At 34.9% G+C, this 20169-nt stretch overlaps 2 protein-coding genes across 4 annotated transcripts; both read right to left on the reverse strand.

The window, feature by feature from the left end:
* Positions 1–1785: 1785 nt before the first annotated feature.
* Positions 1786–7862, reverse strand: LOC125194005 (homeobox-leucine zipper protein ATHB-14-like). Its single transcript, XM_048091995.1, has 18 exons — positions 6924–7862; positions 5762–5921; positions 5549–5658; positions 5337–5427; positions 5157–5252; positions 4956–5069; positions 4768–4851; positions 4493–4648; positions 4292–4366; positions 4101–4207; positions 3812–4001; positions 3457–3645; positions 3290–3370; positions 3061–3195; positions 2634–2959; positions 2410–2521; positions 2179–2328; positions 1786–2098 (listed from the first exon to the last, which is right to left on the reverse strand). Exons 1-18 carry the CDS (start codon positions 7160–7162, stop codon positions 1952–1954), a joined length of 2562 nt encoding a protein of 853 aa, XP_047947952.1. The 5' UTR covers positions 7163–7862; the 3' UTR covers positions 1786–1951.
* Positions 7863–16030: 8168 nt separating this feature from the next.
* On the reverse strand, positions 16031–18248 carry LOC125194014 (nuclear transcription factor Y subunit A-7-like). Of its 3 annotated transcripts, XM_048092005.1 has the most exons (7): positions 18099–18248; positions 17796–17871; positions 17638–17677; positions 17186–17334; positions 16792–16893; positions 16553–16717; positions 16031–16485 (listed from the first exon to the last, which is right to left on the reverse strand). In XM_048092005.1, exons 3-7 carry the CDS (start codon positions 17663–17665, stop codon positions 16324–16326), a joined length of 606 nt encoding a protein of 201 aa, XP_047947962.1. In that variant the 5' UTR covers positions 17666–17677; positions 17796–17871; positions 18099–18248; the 3' UTR covers positions 16031–16323. The 3 variants fall into 3 exon arrangements, with proteins under 3 accessions (XP_047947962.1, XP_047947963.1, XP_047947961.1); XM_048092006.1 differs by lacking the exon at positions 17796–17871 and having other exon boundaries at positions 17192–17334; positions 18099–18245; XM_048092004.1 differs by lacking the exon at positions 17796–17871 and having other exon boundaries at positions 18099–18244.
* Between the last annotated feature and the right edge of the window lie 1921 nt (positions 18249–20169).

The following is a 20169-nucleotide window of genomic DNA, read 5'->3' on the forward strand; positions in this document are numbered from 1 at the left end:
TTTTTGATGTTTTTTTATTGTTTCAAGTGAGACATACTCCCTCCGTCCGTGAAATGTTATCCAGTTTTTTCATTTCAGTCCGTCCGTGAAATGTTGTCCACTTTATTTTTTTTTTCTTTCCATTTTTGGTAAATGAACACTACTTTCACAACCAACTTATTATACTCACATTCTATTATAAAACCAATATATAACGTGAGACCTATATTCCACTAACTTTTTCTTCACATTTCTTAAAATTCGTGTCGAGTCAAACTTAGACAACATTTTACGGACAAATGAATTACTATAATTATCTTAAACTTCAATACTTGGTTATAAGTATTTTTATAATCCATTAGTACTTTATTTATTTTTAAATTAGTACATTAATATTTGGAGGGAGGAGAATAGTTGGAGGAAAATAGGGGTGAATTAAGGTTAAAGAGTGGAATTAACAGAGATTGAGAGGGTTTGAAAAGACGTTGATGGACGTGGGAGTGCAGAACTGTTAATTAACAAATCAGACAAAAGTTATGGGCTTTTTAGGTATTTGATCCCAAACAAAAAATGTCCAAATGGGGACCGATGTGAAGAGATATTATTCTGTTGGTGGTTCACACACAGTGGAGGTGCAGAGATGACTTCACGAGACATTGTTTATTAGGTGTGTGGAGCCAATCCATGCATTTGACCTTGACTCCTTATTCCTTTTTTCCACTACCTTTTGCTTTCAATTTCTTTTGAATTTCAACATCACACATTTCAATTTGCTCCCAACCAAATCATCACTTATTTCTATTAGCACCCACCGATATCATTCCTGCAGATTTCGCGTCACATCCTTCCTTCAATTTATTACTAATAATAATAATTTTTTTATATTTTACTCCCTCCGTCCCGGATAATTCGGATCACTCTGACCGGGCACGGGTTTTAAGAATTGTAATGAAAAGTAGGTTGAAAATATTAGTGGAATGTGGGTCCTATATTTATATATTAGTTTTATAATAAAATGTGAGTAGGAATGAGTTAGTGGAATATGGGGTCCACTACCAAAAATGGTAAAAGTAAAATGGGACAAATTATGTGGGACGGACCGAAATGGAAAACTGGGACGAATTATCTGGGACGGAGGAAGTACCATTTTTGTTATTCCACCAATACAACTCTATTTATCTTTTACTTCCTCCGTCCGCGAATAAGTGTCCCATTTTTTTTATACAAGTTTTAAGAAATGTTAAGAAAAGTGGACGGAAGAAAGTTAGTGGAATATGAGTCTCATTTGTAATATTAGTTTTAAATGATATGTGAGTGGAATGTGGGGTCTCTTACCAATTATGGTAATTATGAATCGGGGCTCCTATTCGCAGACGAAGGGAGTGTCAATTTTGGTAATGAATCCCACATTCCACAAATTTTATCTCATTCATATTTCACTATAAAACTAAAGTAGGACCCACCTTATACTAACTTTTTCTCACCATTTCTATTACATTTCTACCTTTTCTCATCCATTTTCCGTTACATTTCTAATAACTCGTGTCTAGTCAAATGTGACCTTATAATGGTAGACGGAGGAGGGAGTAGCATTATTGAGACAAGGATCACTCTTGATCCTCTAATTTGTAGTCTTGGAAATCTTATCAAGAGTCACAAAGTTTGAATTCAACCAATAGATTTACAAACAAATGCTAATTATTAACCAAAATATTTTCATTCATAAACTACACCTATTCTTAGATTTGAGCATGTTATAAGCTGCTATATTTGGACTTTGGTAATAAAAAAGATTTAAAAAGAGGATTAAAAAGCACCTTGTTTCCATATATAACAAAATAGTAGGCATCTCATAAGTTCATAATCCCTCTCAAACATTATGTCATATGCATAAGTTCTGGCAAAATCAAAGAGGTACAAATAACTTAAGCAGCTGATGTCATATCTTAGTAGGAGTTTTTACTCTATTTCTTTACACAAAAGACCAGTTCATGAACATGAAAGCAAGGCAGTGATTGGCGTCGTCGTCGTTGAGGACCTTCCACGCGACGGCTTGCTCATACGAGACCGGCCTTCCCATGCTCGAGACGCAGACTCCGGCTGGCAGATAGGCGAATCCCTAAACAAGAACGACGATGATGAGTAAAGCTTAGCTGCTACGTCACAAGGGAGAATCTAGTCGGTGAGAGGAATCTGTACCTGCTGCATGATCTTGGAGAACTCCGAGAGGAGAATCTTACGGCCTGCTTCGTCTAGAATCTTCTCCAGCATTATGTCCTGAAGGGCGACCAGGGTCGTCTCCAGCATGTCGAGCCCTGCCTGGTTTGCGAATGTGAAAACTGCGGACGCCTGCAATAGGTAGCCCGTGTTTATGAACAAAATAGAGAAAATGCAAGAATTTCAAAACATAGATAAAGAAAACAGACTAACATTCATCTTAACAGAGCAGCACATTATCGCATCGCTGTGGTGCCAAAGTTGTTTAAGAATGGCATCGCCTGCTGGTGAGTCGGCCTGAAGGAGTTCTGCCCCAGTGTGCATACTGTGAAATAAGTTGGGAAGAATATCAACGACAAAGTCTATAATACCACAACTTAGCAAGTTTAAACAAAAAAAAGGAAGCTCGTTCCTCGTGGATCTAGTGAAAAATATACCTATAGCTCCTGCATATCCATTGTGCTAATGTCACAGCCTCTGGTGATCCAGGAAAAGGCTTTGGTACCATATGTGAGCTGAGTTGAGACGGGGCTATGGCCATAGCAACTCTTTGAACTGAGGCAACAATGCTTCGTACATACTGGCGGGCCATGGCAGCAACGCTCTCTTGGTAGTGATTTTCAAAAGTGAACTGGAACGCAATGGTTAGAACGGACCTAAGGTTCTGATTGCTCGTATCAGCTTCACCACCTGCACGAGCTCCACCATGTCCTACCTCGAGGGCTGAAGCCAAGTCCAGTGTTCGAGTTGCTGCAGGACCATCCTGTATCATAAAGATAACAAAATAATAAATACGTATAGCGAGTTTGCAGAATTTCAACACGTAATTGACAGATAGAAGCTAGGCAAGGAGTAGCACCCAACTGATTTAGGTTCCAATGGAATGACACGGAAACCAGATGGCAGCAAAGGTGCATCATCACCAAATGATTCATCTATCGGTGCGAAAACAAGCTGAGCACAAGCCCCGGTTGTTGTCTCATCAATCCCACTGCATAACTGCATGGACATAAGGGTTCGTTCACAATATGAACATCATAGTCAACATAATGAAGGAAATCACATCTATGAAACTGTTTTCTTATTGCCAGACCTGTAACAGGTACATATCTCTCGACATAGCTATGTCTTCTGGGGAGAATGCATGACCCTCCAAACGAACAACTTCCAGAAACTACAATTTGAAACCAATTATTCTACAATTTGCCATTGAGAGACAAAATCGAATGGTGCATGAATGAATGTGTTCATAAAGGGTACCTCTTCGTGTTCCACTGTCTGTGCCAGAGGTAAAATGACTTGACTACTAGGAAATCCGCCGGGCTTTGAACAAGGAACTGCGTAAGGACTTGCTTTAAGAGAAGCAGCTGAGTAAACATCAACGCCATAATCAGCCCACTCCGAACGATGCTCCCTCAGGAAGCGAACAAGCAAAGCAGGGGGCACATTCTGCAATGAATATAATTTAGAGATGCTATTGAATTCGAAACTATCAATCAAGACTGTAATAATAAGCTATATAACAGAGATTAGAGGCCTTGAAGACAATGGAAAGGAAAAGCTGATGACATTTACATCATTTCATTGTCAAGAAAACGATTTACAAAAAAGTAACCTGGAGAAGCATAGATGCTCGTGCGCAGAGGACTCCCCCAAATGTTGGGAGCATTGACAAATTGTTATACTGAGAACCAAGAAATTTGTTCGGGGACGTGTTAACAGCAATGGTTACATCTTCCACCCCATCGCTGCTCATTATCGACCAGCCATCATCAACAAATCCATTGACAGCATCATTGAACCCCCTAAAGATTGTGGAAATGCATGAGTAAGGTAATCATTTTATAATTATTGTCATAATTTTTTAAGGTAAACATAAGATACTAATGGAAGTCATTACTCACCTGCACAACCTTTGACTTAGGGCCCTGAGAACAGCAGGTTGGCGGCCACCTGAGTACTGGACCTCCCCATTCGTTTCTTGAGCTATTTGTCTTATGTGACGCAAAGCCTAAGCATACAGAATGATTAATTGCTACATAATTGAAGGCATGGACCTATAAAGACACAAAGATGCAAGGCAGATAACACTCACAGCCATAGTCATCTTCTGCGCTAGGATTTTGGATGATTCATAAAGAGGCCTCAAAACTTCGGGAACACTGCCAGCCTGTTACAAAATAAGACCCACGATATGTGACATAAGTAAAATGATGACCAGCAAACATATAACTAGTTGAAGGGCATTGGAAAAGCTGAACGAAAGACCCCTAAACATTTGTTGGTAAGTTCTTACATCAAAGTCAATGTGATCAACAATGTGGATAATTGATCCACCACCCTCACAAGGTCGGATCAGGTACCCACTAGGTAGCATCTCAGCTCTGGCAAAGCAAGTAGCAGGAGGCCCAGCTGGACCACCAGTGGATGATGTTAATGACCTCTCACAAATCTGCGACATAAAAGGTTATGCTGTCAATTGTCATGATACTCGTCTTCCTTTGATGTTCAGTAAAAAGTATTTAATACGAATGAAATTACGGAAAATAGTTGAGTACTAGGATCATTTACCACTAGACTGCCATCTTCCAAGCTAGTGATATATCTTAGCGTCCAAAAGTCACGAGCAGATGCCAACGTTGTTGGTGCATATACCTATACAACAAAGTGGGTTTTTAAACATTTTTGGAGTTGTAAGATATATAAATTGCCTAAGGCCTAGAAGAACAACACACAGACTTCCATCACAGCAATTGTACCTGCATATATACAAGCTCTATAGTCCCTCCGTTTCCTGTGGGAATTGCACTTGCTACATCAAGGCAACGACAGTCACGGAACCAAGAGAGACGATCTTTGAGAATTTCGGCAACCTGCAAAGGAAAGTTAGTCAAAGTTGAATTTCAAATGGGGTAAAAACATGCCACAGATGGACGGGGTGAGGAAAGTTTGATTACTACCTTCGTGGGTTCAAGACTCACGAGGCCACAGGCTCGTGCTGCTACCCCACTACAATTGCGAGAAACAGCGACAATGCCAATAGAATCCGGACCAGGCTGTCCACATCATATACAGAAGACATGTTACCACCTAGAGCTGAGAATAGATAGAAGACAAAACTAGGCAATAAGAATCTTTACCTTCATCCCAATCATCTGTACCCAGTCGACAGCAGTTCCAGTAGCCTTACCAAGGAACTCTGCCAGGGTCTCCTCAGCAATTGCGAGAAGACTATCACAACACAAATTAAACAAAATGATAAAGAAGCCACATCAATTCAAACTTACTGGACCACCAACACATATGCAAGCTAAAACATTCGAATTACTAAGGCAGCAGTAAGGAAATTTACCCAGCTGGGCTATTAGCATCCCTCTGAGGATGCTGAGGAGTTGGGTTTTGCTGTTGTTGCTGACCACTCATAACCACCGAGTCACAGCTAGTATCGGTGGTCGAGCTAACCTGTGAGAACACAAGTAGCATCAGTTTTAAGTAATGAAAGTCAACTTGTTAGATCAAATTATAGCAATGTAGCATGAACAAACAAAATAAATTACAAACTTACAGTGTGCAGCTGCTGACGCATGTAACCATTTTCATAAACCAGATGCGAGACCTGCTTCTGAAGGCGGTCATTCTCTTCCATCAGCAGCTTGTTCATGGCAGTCAGCTTCCTATTAACAGTCTGGAGACGAGATGATTCTTTCCTCTGTTTCTCCCGGCATCTATTAAACATAGAACAAAGCAGTTGTTCTTTGAGTAATGCAACTAAAACTAGATTGCAAACAGGAATAAAAGAGAGGCTAATAATGAATGCAAAGAGTAAAAGGACATATAATCTGATTGGTAGAGTTAATTCATAAATGTATCATAAATAATCGACAAAACAGTGTTTATTCATAAATGTATCATAAATAACCGACAAAACAGTCAGACAGGACTAATACAAAACAACCCTGGGTACTCCATCTACTGAAAATTTATATAAGGACAAACATTTACAGTCTCACAAACTAATTAGTAAATTTAGAATAAGCGCCCTCGAAAACCTAAAACAGTTAATGTTGAAAAGTTGTAGGAAAAAAATAAAAGCAAAAATCTTAAAAGTAAACTTTTTAATGATGGCCACCAACTGGAAAACTTAGTAATGTTCGACCCCGGAGAAAGATCTGATGGGCATTAATTGTATACAGAGTGAATTAAGATCTACAAGGAAAGGGACAGGAAATGAAGATAAAGCAACTAATAGCATGACTGTCAAAATGATGAATGCCCATCTGAAGCATATTGACTGAGATCTCAACAAATGGCACAAGAAATTGAATTTCACCTCCAAATTCAATTAATGAAAAGATTAGAATGAGCCCTCACTTTTTTCGAATTAACCATGTACAGAATACTTAGTCAATTAAAAACCTTCATTTTTGGACAAGAATTGAGCTAAAAGTAAGGGCTGGAAAGGCTACGAATTCCCATCCCTATTCTAAAATATGAAAAATTGAGATGCAAAAATAACTAACGACACTGTCGATTTGTTCAGCAAGCAGAGCTGGAGTGGAAAAAAGGAGGAATCTTTTTTTTGAGAAAAAGAAAAAAAGAACTGTACAAACAAAAACTTGAAGAGGATAGACAAACAACAACTAAATTCACTCAAGAACTTCCCCAATCCTTTAAAAAAAACACTCCAAACTCATGTCCCAACAGCCTTGAGAGAAACACATGTGTACCTGCGGTTCTGAAACCAGACTTTGATTTGTTTAGGCTCAATGTTGGAAAGAATGGGGCATTCCCTAATGAGCTGCTGCCTCCTCAAAGAGCTAGGCTTGGGGCACTCAGCATAGACCCTCTCGAGCGCATCAACTTGCTCCGGCGTGTACCTCACATACTTGCTTGCATCCATTTGCTGCTGCTGCTTGCTGCTGCCGCTGCCGCTGCTGTTACTGTCCCTGTGCATAGAAAGCGCCATTCCACAAGAAAGACTGAATCTTTACTCGTTGGGAGAGGAGAAATGGCGGTTTAGATGGCTGCATGAACAGGCAGGCTCTCTTCACACAGAGAGCCTACTCTCCCACTCATCAATCAAGATTGTGGCTTGTTGGTTTCTTTCTTCTTCTTCTTCTTCTTCTCTTTTGTGTAGTAGAGAGAGATTGTATTATCTTTCCTGGTGTTGAGGATATAGAGATATAGAGGAGAGGAGAGCAGGAGAAGGACTGGTGTTGAGGTAGTGTTGTTTATTGGAACAGAGGTCCCCCTGGTTTTTATCTCAAGACCCCAATCTCGAGAAATTCATAGAAAGCGAAATGTGGAGAGAGAGAGAGTACTATATACAGTGAGATAAGAGAGAGGGTGGATAAAGTCCTTGCACCAACCCACAGAAAGGAGAAACTGAGGGTAAACAAAATCAAAATTGAATAGCATCACAAACTAAATCAAAATTGAAAAGCTGGTTGGGTAATTTCATCAAACACGTTGAATGCAATTAAGCAAAAGAGTGAGGTGCGTATAATGATTTGGTATTTGGGAGTTGGTATTGAAATTGGGAAATGGAGAAATGTGTACAAAGATGGAAGGATTAAAGAAACAGAAAACAGTGAAAAGATGGAAGAGAGTAAATGGAAGGCAGAAGGGATGCCTTTATTGGAAGCAGACTGGCAGGCCCAATTTTAGACAAATAGAGATTCTAGCTGTTAAGCCTGTAGCTTCATCTCTTAGGGAAAATATTAATTGAAAAAAAAATGTGCAGTCTCTCTCTCTACCTTCATTTTGTATGGTGAGGATGATTGTGGGACATGTGATGGATGATGCATGCATGGATGTCGTATGATGCATCATGCATTGGACATGGGATAAATATTCGAGTTTAACTCGAACTTTATGTTTCAACTTTAAGTAATTATAACGTTGATAAAGATAAAATACATCATATTTTTGGATTAAAAGTTGCTTTGGAGCACTTCTAATTGCTTCCCAAACACGCATGGTCTTCGCCTCTTCGGCCTAAAGTTAATGTGATGTAATTCTACGCGTTCTTAGATATTGAGCTTAACGCGGTCTTATTTTCACTTTTTTGTTAAATAAAATATTGAGCTTAACTCGAACTTTATGTTTGAACTTTAAGTTTTATAACGTTGGTAAAGATGAAATACGTCATATTTTTGGATTAAAAGTTGCTTTGGAGCACTTCAAACTGCTTCCCAAACACGCATGGTCTTTGCCTCTTCGGCCTAAAGTCAATGTAATGTAATTCTATGCATTCTTAGATATTGAGCTTAACGCGGTCTTTTTCACTTTTTTGTTAAAATATTGAGCTTAACTCGAACTTTATGTTTGGACTTTAAGTTTTATAACGTTGGTAAAGATAAAATACGTCATATTTTTGGATTAAAAGTTGCTTTGGAGCACTTCTAACTGCTTCCCAAACACGCATGGTCTTCGCCTCTTCGGCCTAAAGTTAATGTGATGTAATTCTACGCGTTCTTAGATATTAAGCTTAACACGGTCTTATTTTCACTTTTTTTTTAATTAAATATTCAGCTTAACTCGAACTTTATGTTTGATTTTTAGTTTTATAATGCTGGTAAAGATAAAATACGTTATATTTTTGGATTAAAAGTTGTTTTGGAGCACTTCTAACTGCTTCCCAAACACGCATGCATGGTCTTTGTCTGTGATGTAATTCTACGCGTTCTTAGATATTGAGCTTAACGCGGTCTTATTTTCACTTTTTTCTTCATTAAATATTGAGCTCAACTCGAACTTTATGTTTTGACTTTAAGTTTTATTATGTTGGTAAAGATAAAATACGTCATATTTTTTGGATTAAAAGTTGCTTTGGAGCACTTCTAATTGCTTCCCAAACACGCAAAGTCTTCGCCTCTTTGGCCTAAAGTTAATGTGATGTAATTCTACGCGTTCTTAGATATTGAGCTCAACGCGGTCTTATTTTCACTTTTTTCTTAATTAAATATTGAGCTTAACTCGAACTTTATGTTTGGACTTTAAGTTTTATAATGCTGGTAAAGATAAAATACGTCACATTTTTTGGATTAAAAGTTGCTTTGGAGCACTTCTAATTGCTTCCCAAACACGCAGAGTCTTCGCCTCTTTGGCCTAAAGTTAATGTGATGTAATTCTACGCGTTCTTAGATATTGAGCTCAACGCGGTCTTATTTCCACTTTTTTCTTAATTAAATATTGAGCTTAACTCGAATTTTATGTTTGGACTTTAAGTTTTATAATGCTGGTAAAGATAAAATACGTCATATTTTTGGATTAAAAGTTGCTTTGGAGCACTTCTAACTGCTTCACAAACACGCATGGTCTTCGCCTCTTCGGCCTAAAGTTAATGTGATTTAATTCTACGCGTTCTTAGATATTGGTATATATTAATATCAAGTTTTTTAATAATTATAATAAAATAACATACTTATTTCAAATAATGTCAAAAGCGAATTAAACAATCTATATGTCAAATGTTCAAAGTAATTATTAAATTTTAATTTATCCTGTTGTACTACTTGTACTAAACAAAAATCATGCAAAGGTCAAATAAAACATGTTTCACATAAAATTGTATGAAGCTAACATCATTGTAAAATGGGTCAATATCCAAATCCATATACATATTCAATAACACGTTTAAAGTTACAACAATCAATAAAACTGCAAATATGCTATTAAAACATAGATTTTGATGAACTTTTTTGTACTACATCTTATACTAAACCGGTGTGACAATATATTATATGATGACACAATCCAATAAACAAGGAAATACCCATTGCTGTCCAAGCATGCTTTCATAAACATGATATCATTATAACGTTTTCATGCACTAACTTTAGCTGGAAATGGGACCCATAAATCACTAAATATTGTATAAACATTGAAATTAATTACCTTAATTAAATTATCCTAATTACAAGTATTCTCATTGGTTGATTTCTCCTATAAGATTCATGACATATGCTTTAGAGTGCCCCTACAAAATTGGAATATATATGAGTAGTTATTAACTTATTATTCACGAGTGTGCTAGATTCAAGTATACTCGATATAAATTCAAATTATGTTAGTGGAGTATAAAATTATATAAGCACCTTGTTAATTGTATGTATGTAATTTGAACTAATTTATTTTAATATGGCTACACATTGACAATTTGTTCATGATGAAGACGAGGGCCATGAAGCTTTTCCCAAGAGTTGGATGGCAAATGGTTTTAAAAAATTGAAAAAGGTATAGGTGATTAATTGTAGAAAAAAATTCATAAAAGTTGGGGCCAATTGTTATTCTAATAATATTAGTAGTAAATTAAATAAACCCATGCATGTCACTAGATCGGCCCTACTTATTCGAAAGAGAATTTTATTTTATTGTTTTAGTTTAATGAAAATTAGCTTTGTGATATTAAATGTTAGCCAGATAAAACTATTTTTTAAACATTTGAGGGAGAAATATTTTATTATTATTGATTATAATATGACAAAATAGCATTATTTCGAGGTTATTTTTAATTAATCACTTGTTACTTGCAATGATTATACTACTAAGGCTACGTTGGTAGCTTCGGCATTTCGATTGTTATTCAACTAAAAATAATACTAGTATTCCAGTAATAAACAAGATTAGGATAAAATGCACAATTTCATGAATTATACTAGTACTAGTTCATTATTTACCTTATTATTATGAAATTTTAGTACTCCTACTTATTTATCCGAAAACATTTACTCCATCCGTCTCATTTCAAGTGATTGAGTGTTTTTACGTACGTGTTTTAGAAAAATGATAATAAATAGTTAAAGTGGGGAGAAAGTAAAGTAAGTAAGAGAATAATGTAGATACGACTATCTTCTATACATATTATTTTCTCTCTTACACTATTTTCTATCTATTTTAACTATTTATATCATCTATGCAAAACAACAGCAAAAACAAAATCAATCACTTGAGCTGGGACGAAGATAATATCTTTTAAAATTAGTGGAATTATCGACACAGTTAATTACTAAAATAATAAATCAAAGTCAAATAAACTTATGGGCAACATATGTCATTCAATTTTACAACACACGTTATTATTTAAAAAATAATATCATCATTTATATATAAACCTAAATAACGAGCCACTTAAAATCGTGTGGAATGATGTGATTTAGAAGGCTTGAAGATGACACCCCTTTTTACCATGTATGATTAAATTAGAAAGCTTGATTAACACCTTAAATAAAAGCAGTGATCATTACACCCTTCATCCTGACTATATAGGCTGATTCAAATTTTCACCACAAATAAGTAAAATTATTGTAAAATAAAATTATACTATGATAAGCTTCCTAATAAATAAATGCATGGGAGTATTAATAAATGAGTTCAAACATTACTTTATGAAACAAACCTATAATTTCACTCAATTTTTTTATAGTATGTATTTAAATCTTGGGATGAGGGAGCAATTGAATTTTGAATTCAACAATCAAAATAATCAAAAAGATTAATTGTTTGGCTATTTTAGTTTTCATAGTGAAAGTCGACAGCCAACCACCATACATATTTGTAATACTTGAAAATGTTTCCACTACATATGGATTTACATTGTGCCTTCACTCAAAAGAATCCTAAAAGGTAAGAAAAGCAATTGACATTTACATTTTTCACTAGGTTGACATTTTGAATAAAGTGCTTTGCATTTTCAAAAGCATCCAAAGTAATTGTGGGACTAACTAAAACAGTGCTTTGCCGTCACTAATATTCATTGCCATATTATCATTTTATAGTAATTTTTATTTATGCAAATTGATTTATATGATGGATAATGAACTACTAGACCCATAATCTTTTGTAAAAATTTAATTACTAGGAAGTAGTACTATTTTATTATTAAGTACAAAATAATATAAAAAATTGTGGATTTATACAGCAATGAAATATAATGTTAATTACTCGATATCATGTGTATATACATATAATATTGTTTGTTCACTCACTCTCACTTTTATAATGATTAATGAAGCAATGGAATGCAGTCGATCCATTTAAAAAGTTAAAAGAAAACTAAAAATATGAAAATTGGGAATGCAATTTGTATATTCTTGTCCCCTTATCTAGCAAAGTTCATGATTAATGTGAACACTCAAATCTCTGCTCTTACAATGTGTATGCATTATATATTTAATCAAATAAAGATATCACATCAAAGAAAACTAATTATGATTTTCACGTTTGATGTTATAAAATTATGATTTTAATTTGATTCGATTTTGTGAATCATGGTATCATAAAGTATTATTCAGTAATTATAGTATTTTCAAGATTCATATTTTACAAATAACAGAGAGCAAATATCAATAATTGTCTCTCTAAGCCGGATTTAGTACTCCCTTGATAAAATTACATTTTTTTTTTGTCGCATAATCATATAATAATTGCACATTTGATTCAGAAAATAAATAAATACTTCGTGCATGATTATGTTTGATAAAATTAAAATTTGTGCCATGAACAATATCCATTTTATTACTTGTTACAAATTGGTGAAAGATTTTACACCTTATTTATTTTATAATTTGAATAAACATGCGTTGAAGGTATGACTTGTTTGTTTTATTTTATATATTTAATTTAATTTTAATATCTCAAAAATCAACATTGATATATTGATAAATTACAAAAAATTAAACATAATCTATTATTTTATATTTATTTGAAATTGCAGAGAATATGACTAATCAAGTTTTGGTTTTATATAATTTGTAGTATCACAGGGGAGCATTAGGGCGCTTCCTTAATTAGACTGCTAACGTACATCCAACCACGTGCTGCCATGTGGCACGAAAAATGCAATATTGTATATATAAAAATGCAATACACATTTGTGAAGTTGTTCATGCATTTCCGCAGATTGCATTTTAGTTATAGGAAAATTGCATTTTTTATTGTTAAGTTTTGCATTTTCACATAAATTTGCATTTTATTTTGTTAAGTTTTGCATTTTCACATATATAAATGCAATCCGTATAGATATAAAATGCAAATTAAACAGTCAATATCGAAAATGCAAAACTCAACAATAAAAAATGCAATCTGCATATAACAAAAATGCAGTCTGTCGAAATTCAATTATAACTTTTACAAATGCATATTGCATTTTTCTGTATATAATATTGCATTTTTCGTGCCACGTGGCAGCACGTGATTGAATATACGTTAGCAGTTTAAAATTAGTTAGCATATTAGTACATCCCTCGTATCATATATACAGATAATAAAACAAAATAAAATAATTTTAGCTTGGAGCATTCCTCTTATTTTAATTATTATCTTTATAAAATATATTTTAATCAGAATTTAATTTAAAGAAGAAATATATTAGGGGTGTGGGGCAGAAAAGGCCCACATATGGGCCCGGCCCACTTGTTGATGTTCCCACATCCCAATCCCCTTGCGTGATCTTGTAAAATTAAAGCCAAAAGTGCTACTCGCTTGTGCTCTCCTTTTTCTCATGCACTAAAAGCGTGTTTGTTTGTGCGTTTCTCTCTCTCTCTCAATGTCTCACCTTTCTCCATCTTTCTTAAAATTTCCATGACTTTGCTTCCCTTTTACATCTCTCTCTCTCACACACACACACTAATACAAATTAGATTTCATGGAAGGACAGAGGAGAGAGAGTGGGGCCCAAGTTTTTGAAATAATAGAAGTTGTAAAGGAGAAGAGGAAAACAAAAGAAAAAGATGAAAAACTTTAGGATATTAATAATAATAGCAGAAAATCATGGTATAATACTTTGCCATCATTATGAGTGATACCAAAGATTAGGAATTTTATTTGTCAACCTTCTAATAAATGGAACAAAAAGTAGCCCAATATTATGGTTGAAAGTGATTCTTCAAGTTACCAATCCATCCAACATTCTAGTGCCAAACTTTTATTTTTATTTTTCAAAATTCACATTTTTAAATTTTTTGGAGGGTTGGGTGGGGAGGAAATCTTTTCTATCTTGTACAATTATGACAACAATTTTAATTTTAGTTTATCTGGCTAATGGATGTTTTGCCATTTGTTTTGTGGTTGTTGTATGAAGCTTTTTAGTATTTGGTTTGAAATTAATGTAAGACCATAGTGGTTAGATGTTTGATGTCCATTTGCTTTTATTTTATTGTTTATATAGTGATTTTAGAGATATATTTACTTGTTGTGATTCACTAATTTTGTTATTTTTTATACTTGTTATTTTTTTGACATCATTTATATTTTGCCATCATATTTTTTTAATTCGAACATATTTTAGAGCATAAAAAAAAATCCAATACGAGATGCCGAGTGGTAGCCGGTAGGGATCCTAGATTTCATTGTATTATTTTCTTTTTACATAGGGATAGACATAGAAAAACAATATTGAGTAAGTATATAAAAGTAAACGAATGTAAAATTTATTTGTAAAGAGAAAATTGGTTGCCCTAGTCCCTAGATCTTCTAAATATGTTTCTGTCATGATAATTGTTTGTTGTTAGGGAGAAAGAAGAGCAAAATTAATAAGGTGTATTACATAAATAATTTAAAAAGTCAATTATTTACTTAATTATAGTACATATACAACCAAGAAAATAATTGGGACCTCTAATGTCAATACATACCGCATAAATAGGAATATAATGAAATTATCCCAACAAACAAAATTTGAGGTCAAGTACAACAATCACACGTAGGATAAAATAGATTGTATTTTATGATTATTCGAATGAAGAGGACAAGATTGCATGTTTAAATGAGACAAAATCCAAGAACTACAACATGGGAATTTAGGCAAACTAGAAATGATTCAAGAGAAGAAAATTTATAGATAACATATTATTATAATAAAAAACAAAAGTGGAGTAATTGTGGCTGTGTTGAAAATTTTGAAAGAGGTAGCCTATCTATACCCTTTGAATTTGGTTTGATTGAGAGATAATTTGTATATCATGTTTGTTCGAATAAGACATGCAACACACTATCATTATCTTTCACACTTTGGTCAACAACTCAAAATCAAAACTGATCATAAAATACAATAAATCTCACCCAAAAACTTATGACGCAGAATTAGTAGTTGACACGTTACTTCACTAGTTTCTTTCAATAAATAGGAAACAAATCGATTTATTTAGAATAGGTATATATCGAAAGGTTAAATTTATAACATTATTGGGCTTAGCTAAGCCCATTTTAGGAAATATTTATAGCCCAAATACGAAATTAATGGTGGCAGAGCCCGTGATTCGTTGAGGCCCAAATCTGACACAAATCCGATGCAAATCGCTAAACAGATGTTCCCTCTGTTTTCGATTAAAAGTTTATGTTATTTTAGTTGTCTACGAAAAAATATAAAATTTTATTAATGGTATGAAAGAAACGGTCCACTTTCACACATAATCCAATACAAAATTACTACTAGTAGTCTACTACTGTAGTATAAAAGTGAGACCCACATTTCACTCTTATAGTGTAATGAGCAAGTACAACGTGAAGCGCTGCACTTATAAAAGATAGAATGTGAGTAATTTATTGTAAACGATTGAAATAACAAAATGAGATTTTTAATTGTAGACGGATGAAGCATTTGATTAGCAATTTGCATCGGATTCGCATCAAAGTTGGGCCTCAAAAAATCACGCGCTCCATTGTTAACGACTTTTAATTGCGGACGAAGTGAGTTTGAAAGAACACACACATTTGGTTTTGTTGTTGTTTACCTTATTCCATACACTTGAATGCAATGTGGTCGCTTTCTTTATTGATAGGGAGTAGGGTGATCATGATTTGATGAAGACAAAAGAATGTAAAAAATGAAATCTTGGAAACTAATTCGTATATTTGAGAGATTTTAATTTGTGTGACGAAGAGAATATACATTGTGTTGATGAAGATGCATTTGTGTGTGGATTGGATTTAGGTTCCTACCTTAAATAAAACACAGAAAACATCAACCTGAAATTCACACTCAACTGAAATGCTTCCTACAAAAACCTATGACTGAATGTACACAAACGAGACTATTGACTATGAACCATCTTAATGAATCTGCCAAACTCACACGAGACAGTTTCGACTGCGCTACTTTTGTTTCGATCCGTCTAACTTCCATCTTCAAGAGGCATCCTTTTCGCTGTTGAGGTTGATGTTGTCGTGGTATCTCTCGCTCGATCCCACGTCCTTCTTCTTCTGGCTGTCGTTCTTTTTCTGGAATCGACCTCCGTTTCCCCGAGCTCGCCTCAGCGCATGCAAGTGTCGCGATTCATGCAAATACGGCTGCACAGATTCATCAATTATGAACAATGCCTCATGTGAATGCAATGATGATGCATCTCATTAATACCTTTCGAGACTTGGCAAGTTTATGTTCTGACTCGGCCTTTGCACGGGACTGGCGACGACGCAAGATGCCGTGATATTGTTTTGCATTGACAAAGACAGGCTCCTCAACTGCTTCTGATGGCAATGGCACACCAGCTTGCTGGATTCCCATCAATTGCAGATGCACCTGAATTAAGTTGAGATTTAGAACTCTTGGAAACTTCCATTAGGATGAGGAGACGAGCATAACGAGTACAGTACCATAGGCTGAGCAGGATAAGGTTGCGCTGGGTAAGGCTGGGTTTCGTAAGGAGCAAATATACTCCTGTAGTACGGGTCGGGATACGGGTAAGCTGCTTGGGCCTGCAAGTATTAGGAAATCCGAATTATATACTTAATCCGTATTCATCAATTATCAGCAATCAAGACAACCTAAGATGACATCTAAGGATGATTCCACGATTATTATATGGTTATATTCTACACGAGGATGATACGAGAGAAACATGAAAAGCATTGTCCTGTAATAACACTAGTGATGCAGCAGAGACACTAACGAAAAACAGATGATACCACAATTCAGCTAAGCTGACGATATCTTCAACGTTTAGGTGGCTCAAACACATAAAAACACAAGTAGCACCATGTGTAATACCGTTACATTTCCTACTCCAACTTGAGCAGGAGGTGATGCATAGTGCATTCCCGGTGATGCAATACCAGTGGGACACGTCCCTTTTGCTGGAGACGACGGTTGTAGGTAAGGCTCTGTGTGCTTTTGTTGTCCATCAGCCTCACTATTCTCTGAAAATCATTCATATCACAAAAACTAGTAAGCAAGTCTAGACGGCGAATATCAAAACAGAGGAGCACTAAGAAGTACTAGTCCTGCTTCGAAAACGTCTAGCATTGGATGATATGAAAATATGCAGCTGAGAAATTACTTATCGATGTATGCCGGTTTCTGCACAAACATATACCACATCCCTTCTGAAGCTTAATTTCAACAAAATCTAGTCCTCTATGCTCCAATTTTTGATGAATTAAAACACGAAAAACGAACGAAAAAGTACAAGCAAAGCAAGCAATTTCTTCAGAGAAATTCACCTGAAAGGCTGTGAACAGAGGATGTCATAATGCTGAATATCTGCAATGTAAAATCCAGCATCCAATCAATCACAATTAGGCGTCTAATTAGGAAATTAACAGCTAAAACTCATAAAAATAAGATGAACACAGCGAAAGCTCAGCACAAACAAACATACAGGCAATCTTCGCGAATTTCCAATCAATAATCAGCTCCGTCACGATTTCAATCACATTGAATCGGCTTAAATTCCACTAAAATTGAGAAAAAAATTCAGATTAAATCCAACTAAATTCCACCCCCTCCAATTCCAGTAACGCTCCAAAATTGAAACGGATGTAAATAGAGAAAGCTCTCTTCTCCCCCCTCCCCCAATCAATATAATCAAATAGGGCAAATCAAACAGAAATTTGAAATTTCAGATTCGATTGAATTGGAGAAGTGATGTTTAGGGTTTGAGATAATGAATTTTTTTTTTTACCTGAGTGAGTGAAGCTCGATTTCACGGAGGTTGCGTTGCCACACGTCCAATAATTCTCTGGTTTCTCTCTCTTTAACGCGATATATGGCTGGAGATCTCTGCAGTTGAAGCAGATGAAAACTGTTGTCTGCTTCCGATGAGAGAGAAAATATGAAGCAGTTGAATTTCCATTTTTACCACGGAATTCGCTTTTGACTGCCACGCTGTAATTAGCGGATTTTACCATTTTTATATCTGTGGTAACATCGGAAAAGAAAATATTATCCATATTTAACCAAACAATTGGATTGTTTGGATTTATAATTGGTTAATTCCAAATAAATTGTTGAAAACGCTTGAATTTGAATTCTAATTTCAAATTTTCTACTTATAATACTACTAGCGAAGGTTAATATTTAGAATTTCATGTAAGTATAAACTGAATATATTTAAAATACACACCACGTACACACTACACATACACAATCGCACGTACAATTAAATTTTTTGAAAATAGCATAGAAACACTACTACTATATAAATAAAAATAAAAATTTAATCAAAATATCTATCGGTTAATATTACATATTTACCACTATGACTTAGTTCTATCAAATGGTAAATGATTATTCCGAAATTGCAAACTAATCCTTTGACTTTCAGAAATTATATTTTCGTATGAATTTCTTACATAGCAACTTCGTTGGAAATAAAAAATTTGACCCCAGCCAGGGGCTCTGCCCCTTGGACCCTGCTACCCCGGATCCCCGTCCATCTATTAGGAGCTTCGCCCCTAACATCATAATGAATTCAAATAAGCGTGCACTCCGCACCTCCAGATTTATATGATGTCTCATTACGATAATACTGATCAATCTTCAACAATTTCAAACGTAACTAAGTACTTCCTCCATCCGTCCGTCCGCCATTAAGAGTCTCATTTTTTGGTGGCACGAGTTTTAAGAAATATTAAGAAAAATGAGTGAAAAAAGTTTGTGAAATAGGAGTCCCACTTTATATATTGGTTTTAAATAAAATGTGAGTGGAATGAGTTAGTGGAAGATGAGACTATATTATCATTTATAGTAAAAGTGAACTGAGACTCCTATTTGCAAATAGACTAAAGTAGAAAAACGAGACTCCTATTCGCTGACGAAGGGCGCATGTTGCATAGAATTTAAACAAAAGTGCAACGCAGTAAATAATTTTTATAAAATTTGTATCTAGATATCAATTTAGAATATTTAACCACAGTCCAAAAGACAGGTGGTGGTGGTACTATTAATTTGAATTATTAGCATAATTAATTAATCTTAAGTCAGCGCTAAGTGAGTGGATAATGCTTCACGGGAGTATGCGATTAGCTAGCGAGACAATAGAATATCCAATCAGATTCCGCCGCAAGACACGCGTCGCGAATTGAATGGTGGAAGTGACGGATAAGTAGCTGGATATTGAACAACGAGCGCAGGATATAATATCCGATTTTAAACTGAAATATGTGGTCAGCCGCAATCTAACGTGGGGTAGATGACGTCACATGATGTTTTTTCAACATAATTTATTGTAAAAATATTTCTAATTTTAATCAAGTAAGCTAACTCTAGATCGATCTATATCTTTTTATCATCAATTTTCCTAACTAAGATGAAAAACTCATGTATAATATGAATAAATAATATAAAATCGACTTTATTCTTTTTTTTTTATCACATGTGTACCGAACTCGACTAATTCTGTTCGACCGGGTTTACAAATTAAGGTCGAAAGTCTTCCGGTAGGTGGCGGAGTTTGAACGTGTGACCTCAAAATCACCGCAGCTCTGCGCGGGCAACTGTGCTACGACCCGTTGATTGTAACAATAGATTTATTAATGCAGCAGAAAATCTAAATTAACAAAATTAACCTGACTATTACTTAGACTTAAAGGGGTGTGTTATATTGTTAACTATTTAAATTGTTAATTCTGTCAACTCATCAATGTTGTGTATTAAAAATGTCAACACGGTGACATTAAAATGTCAACGCATAATATTGAAGTTTAACAAAATTATGTGTTGATATTTTAATGTCATCGACTCATCGTGTTGAC

This window comes from Salvia hispanica, chromosome 6 (assembly GCF_023119035.1).
Source record: "Salvia hispanica cultivar TCC Black 2014 chromosome 6, UniMelb_Shisp_WGS_1.0, whole genome shotgun sequence".
Classification (NCBI taxonomy): Eukaryota; Viridiplantae; Streptophyta; class Magnoliopsida; order Lamiales; family Lamiaceae; genus Salvia; species Salvia hispanica.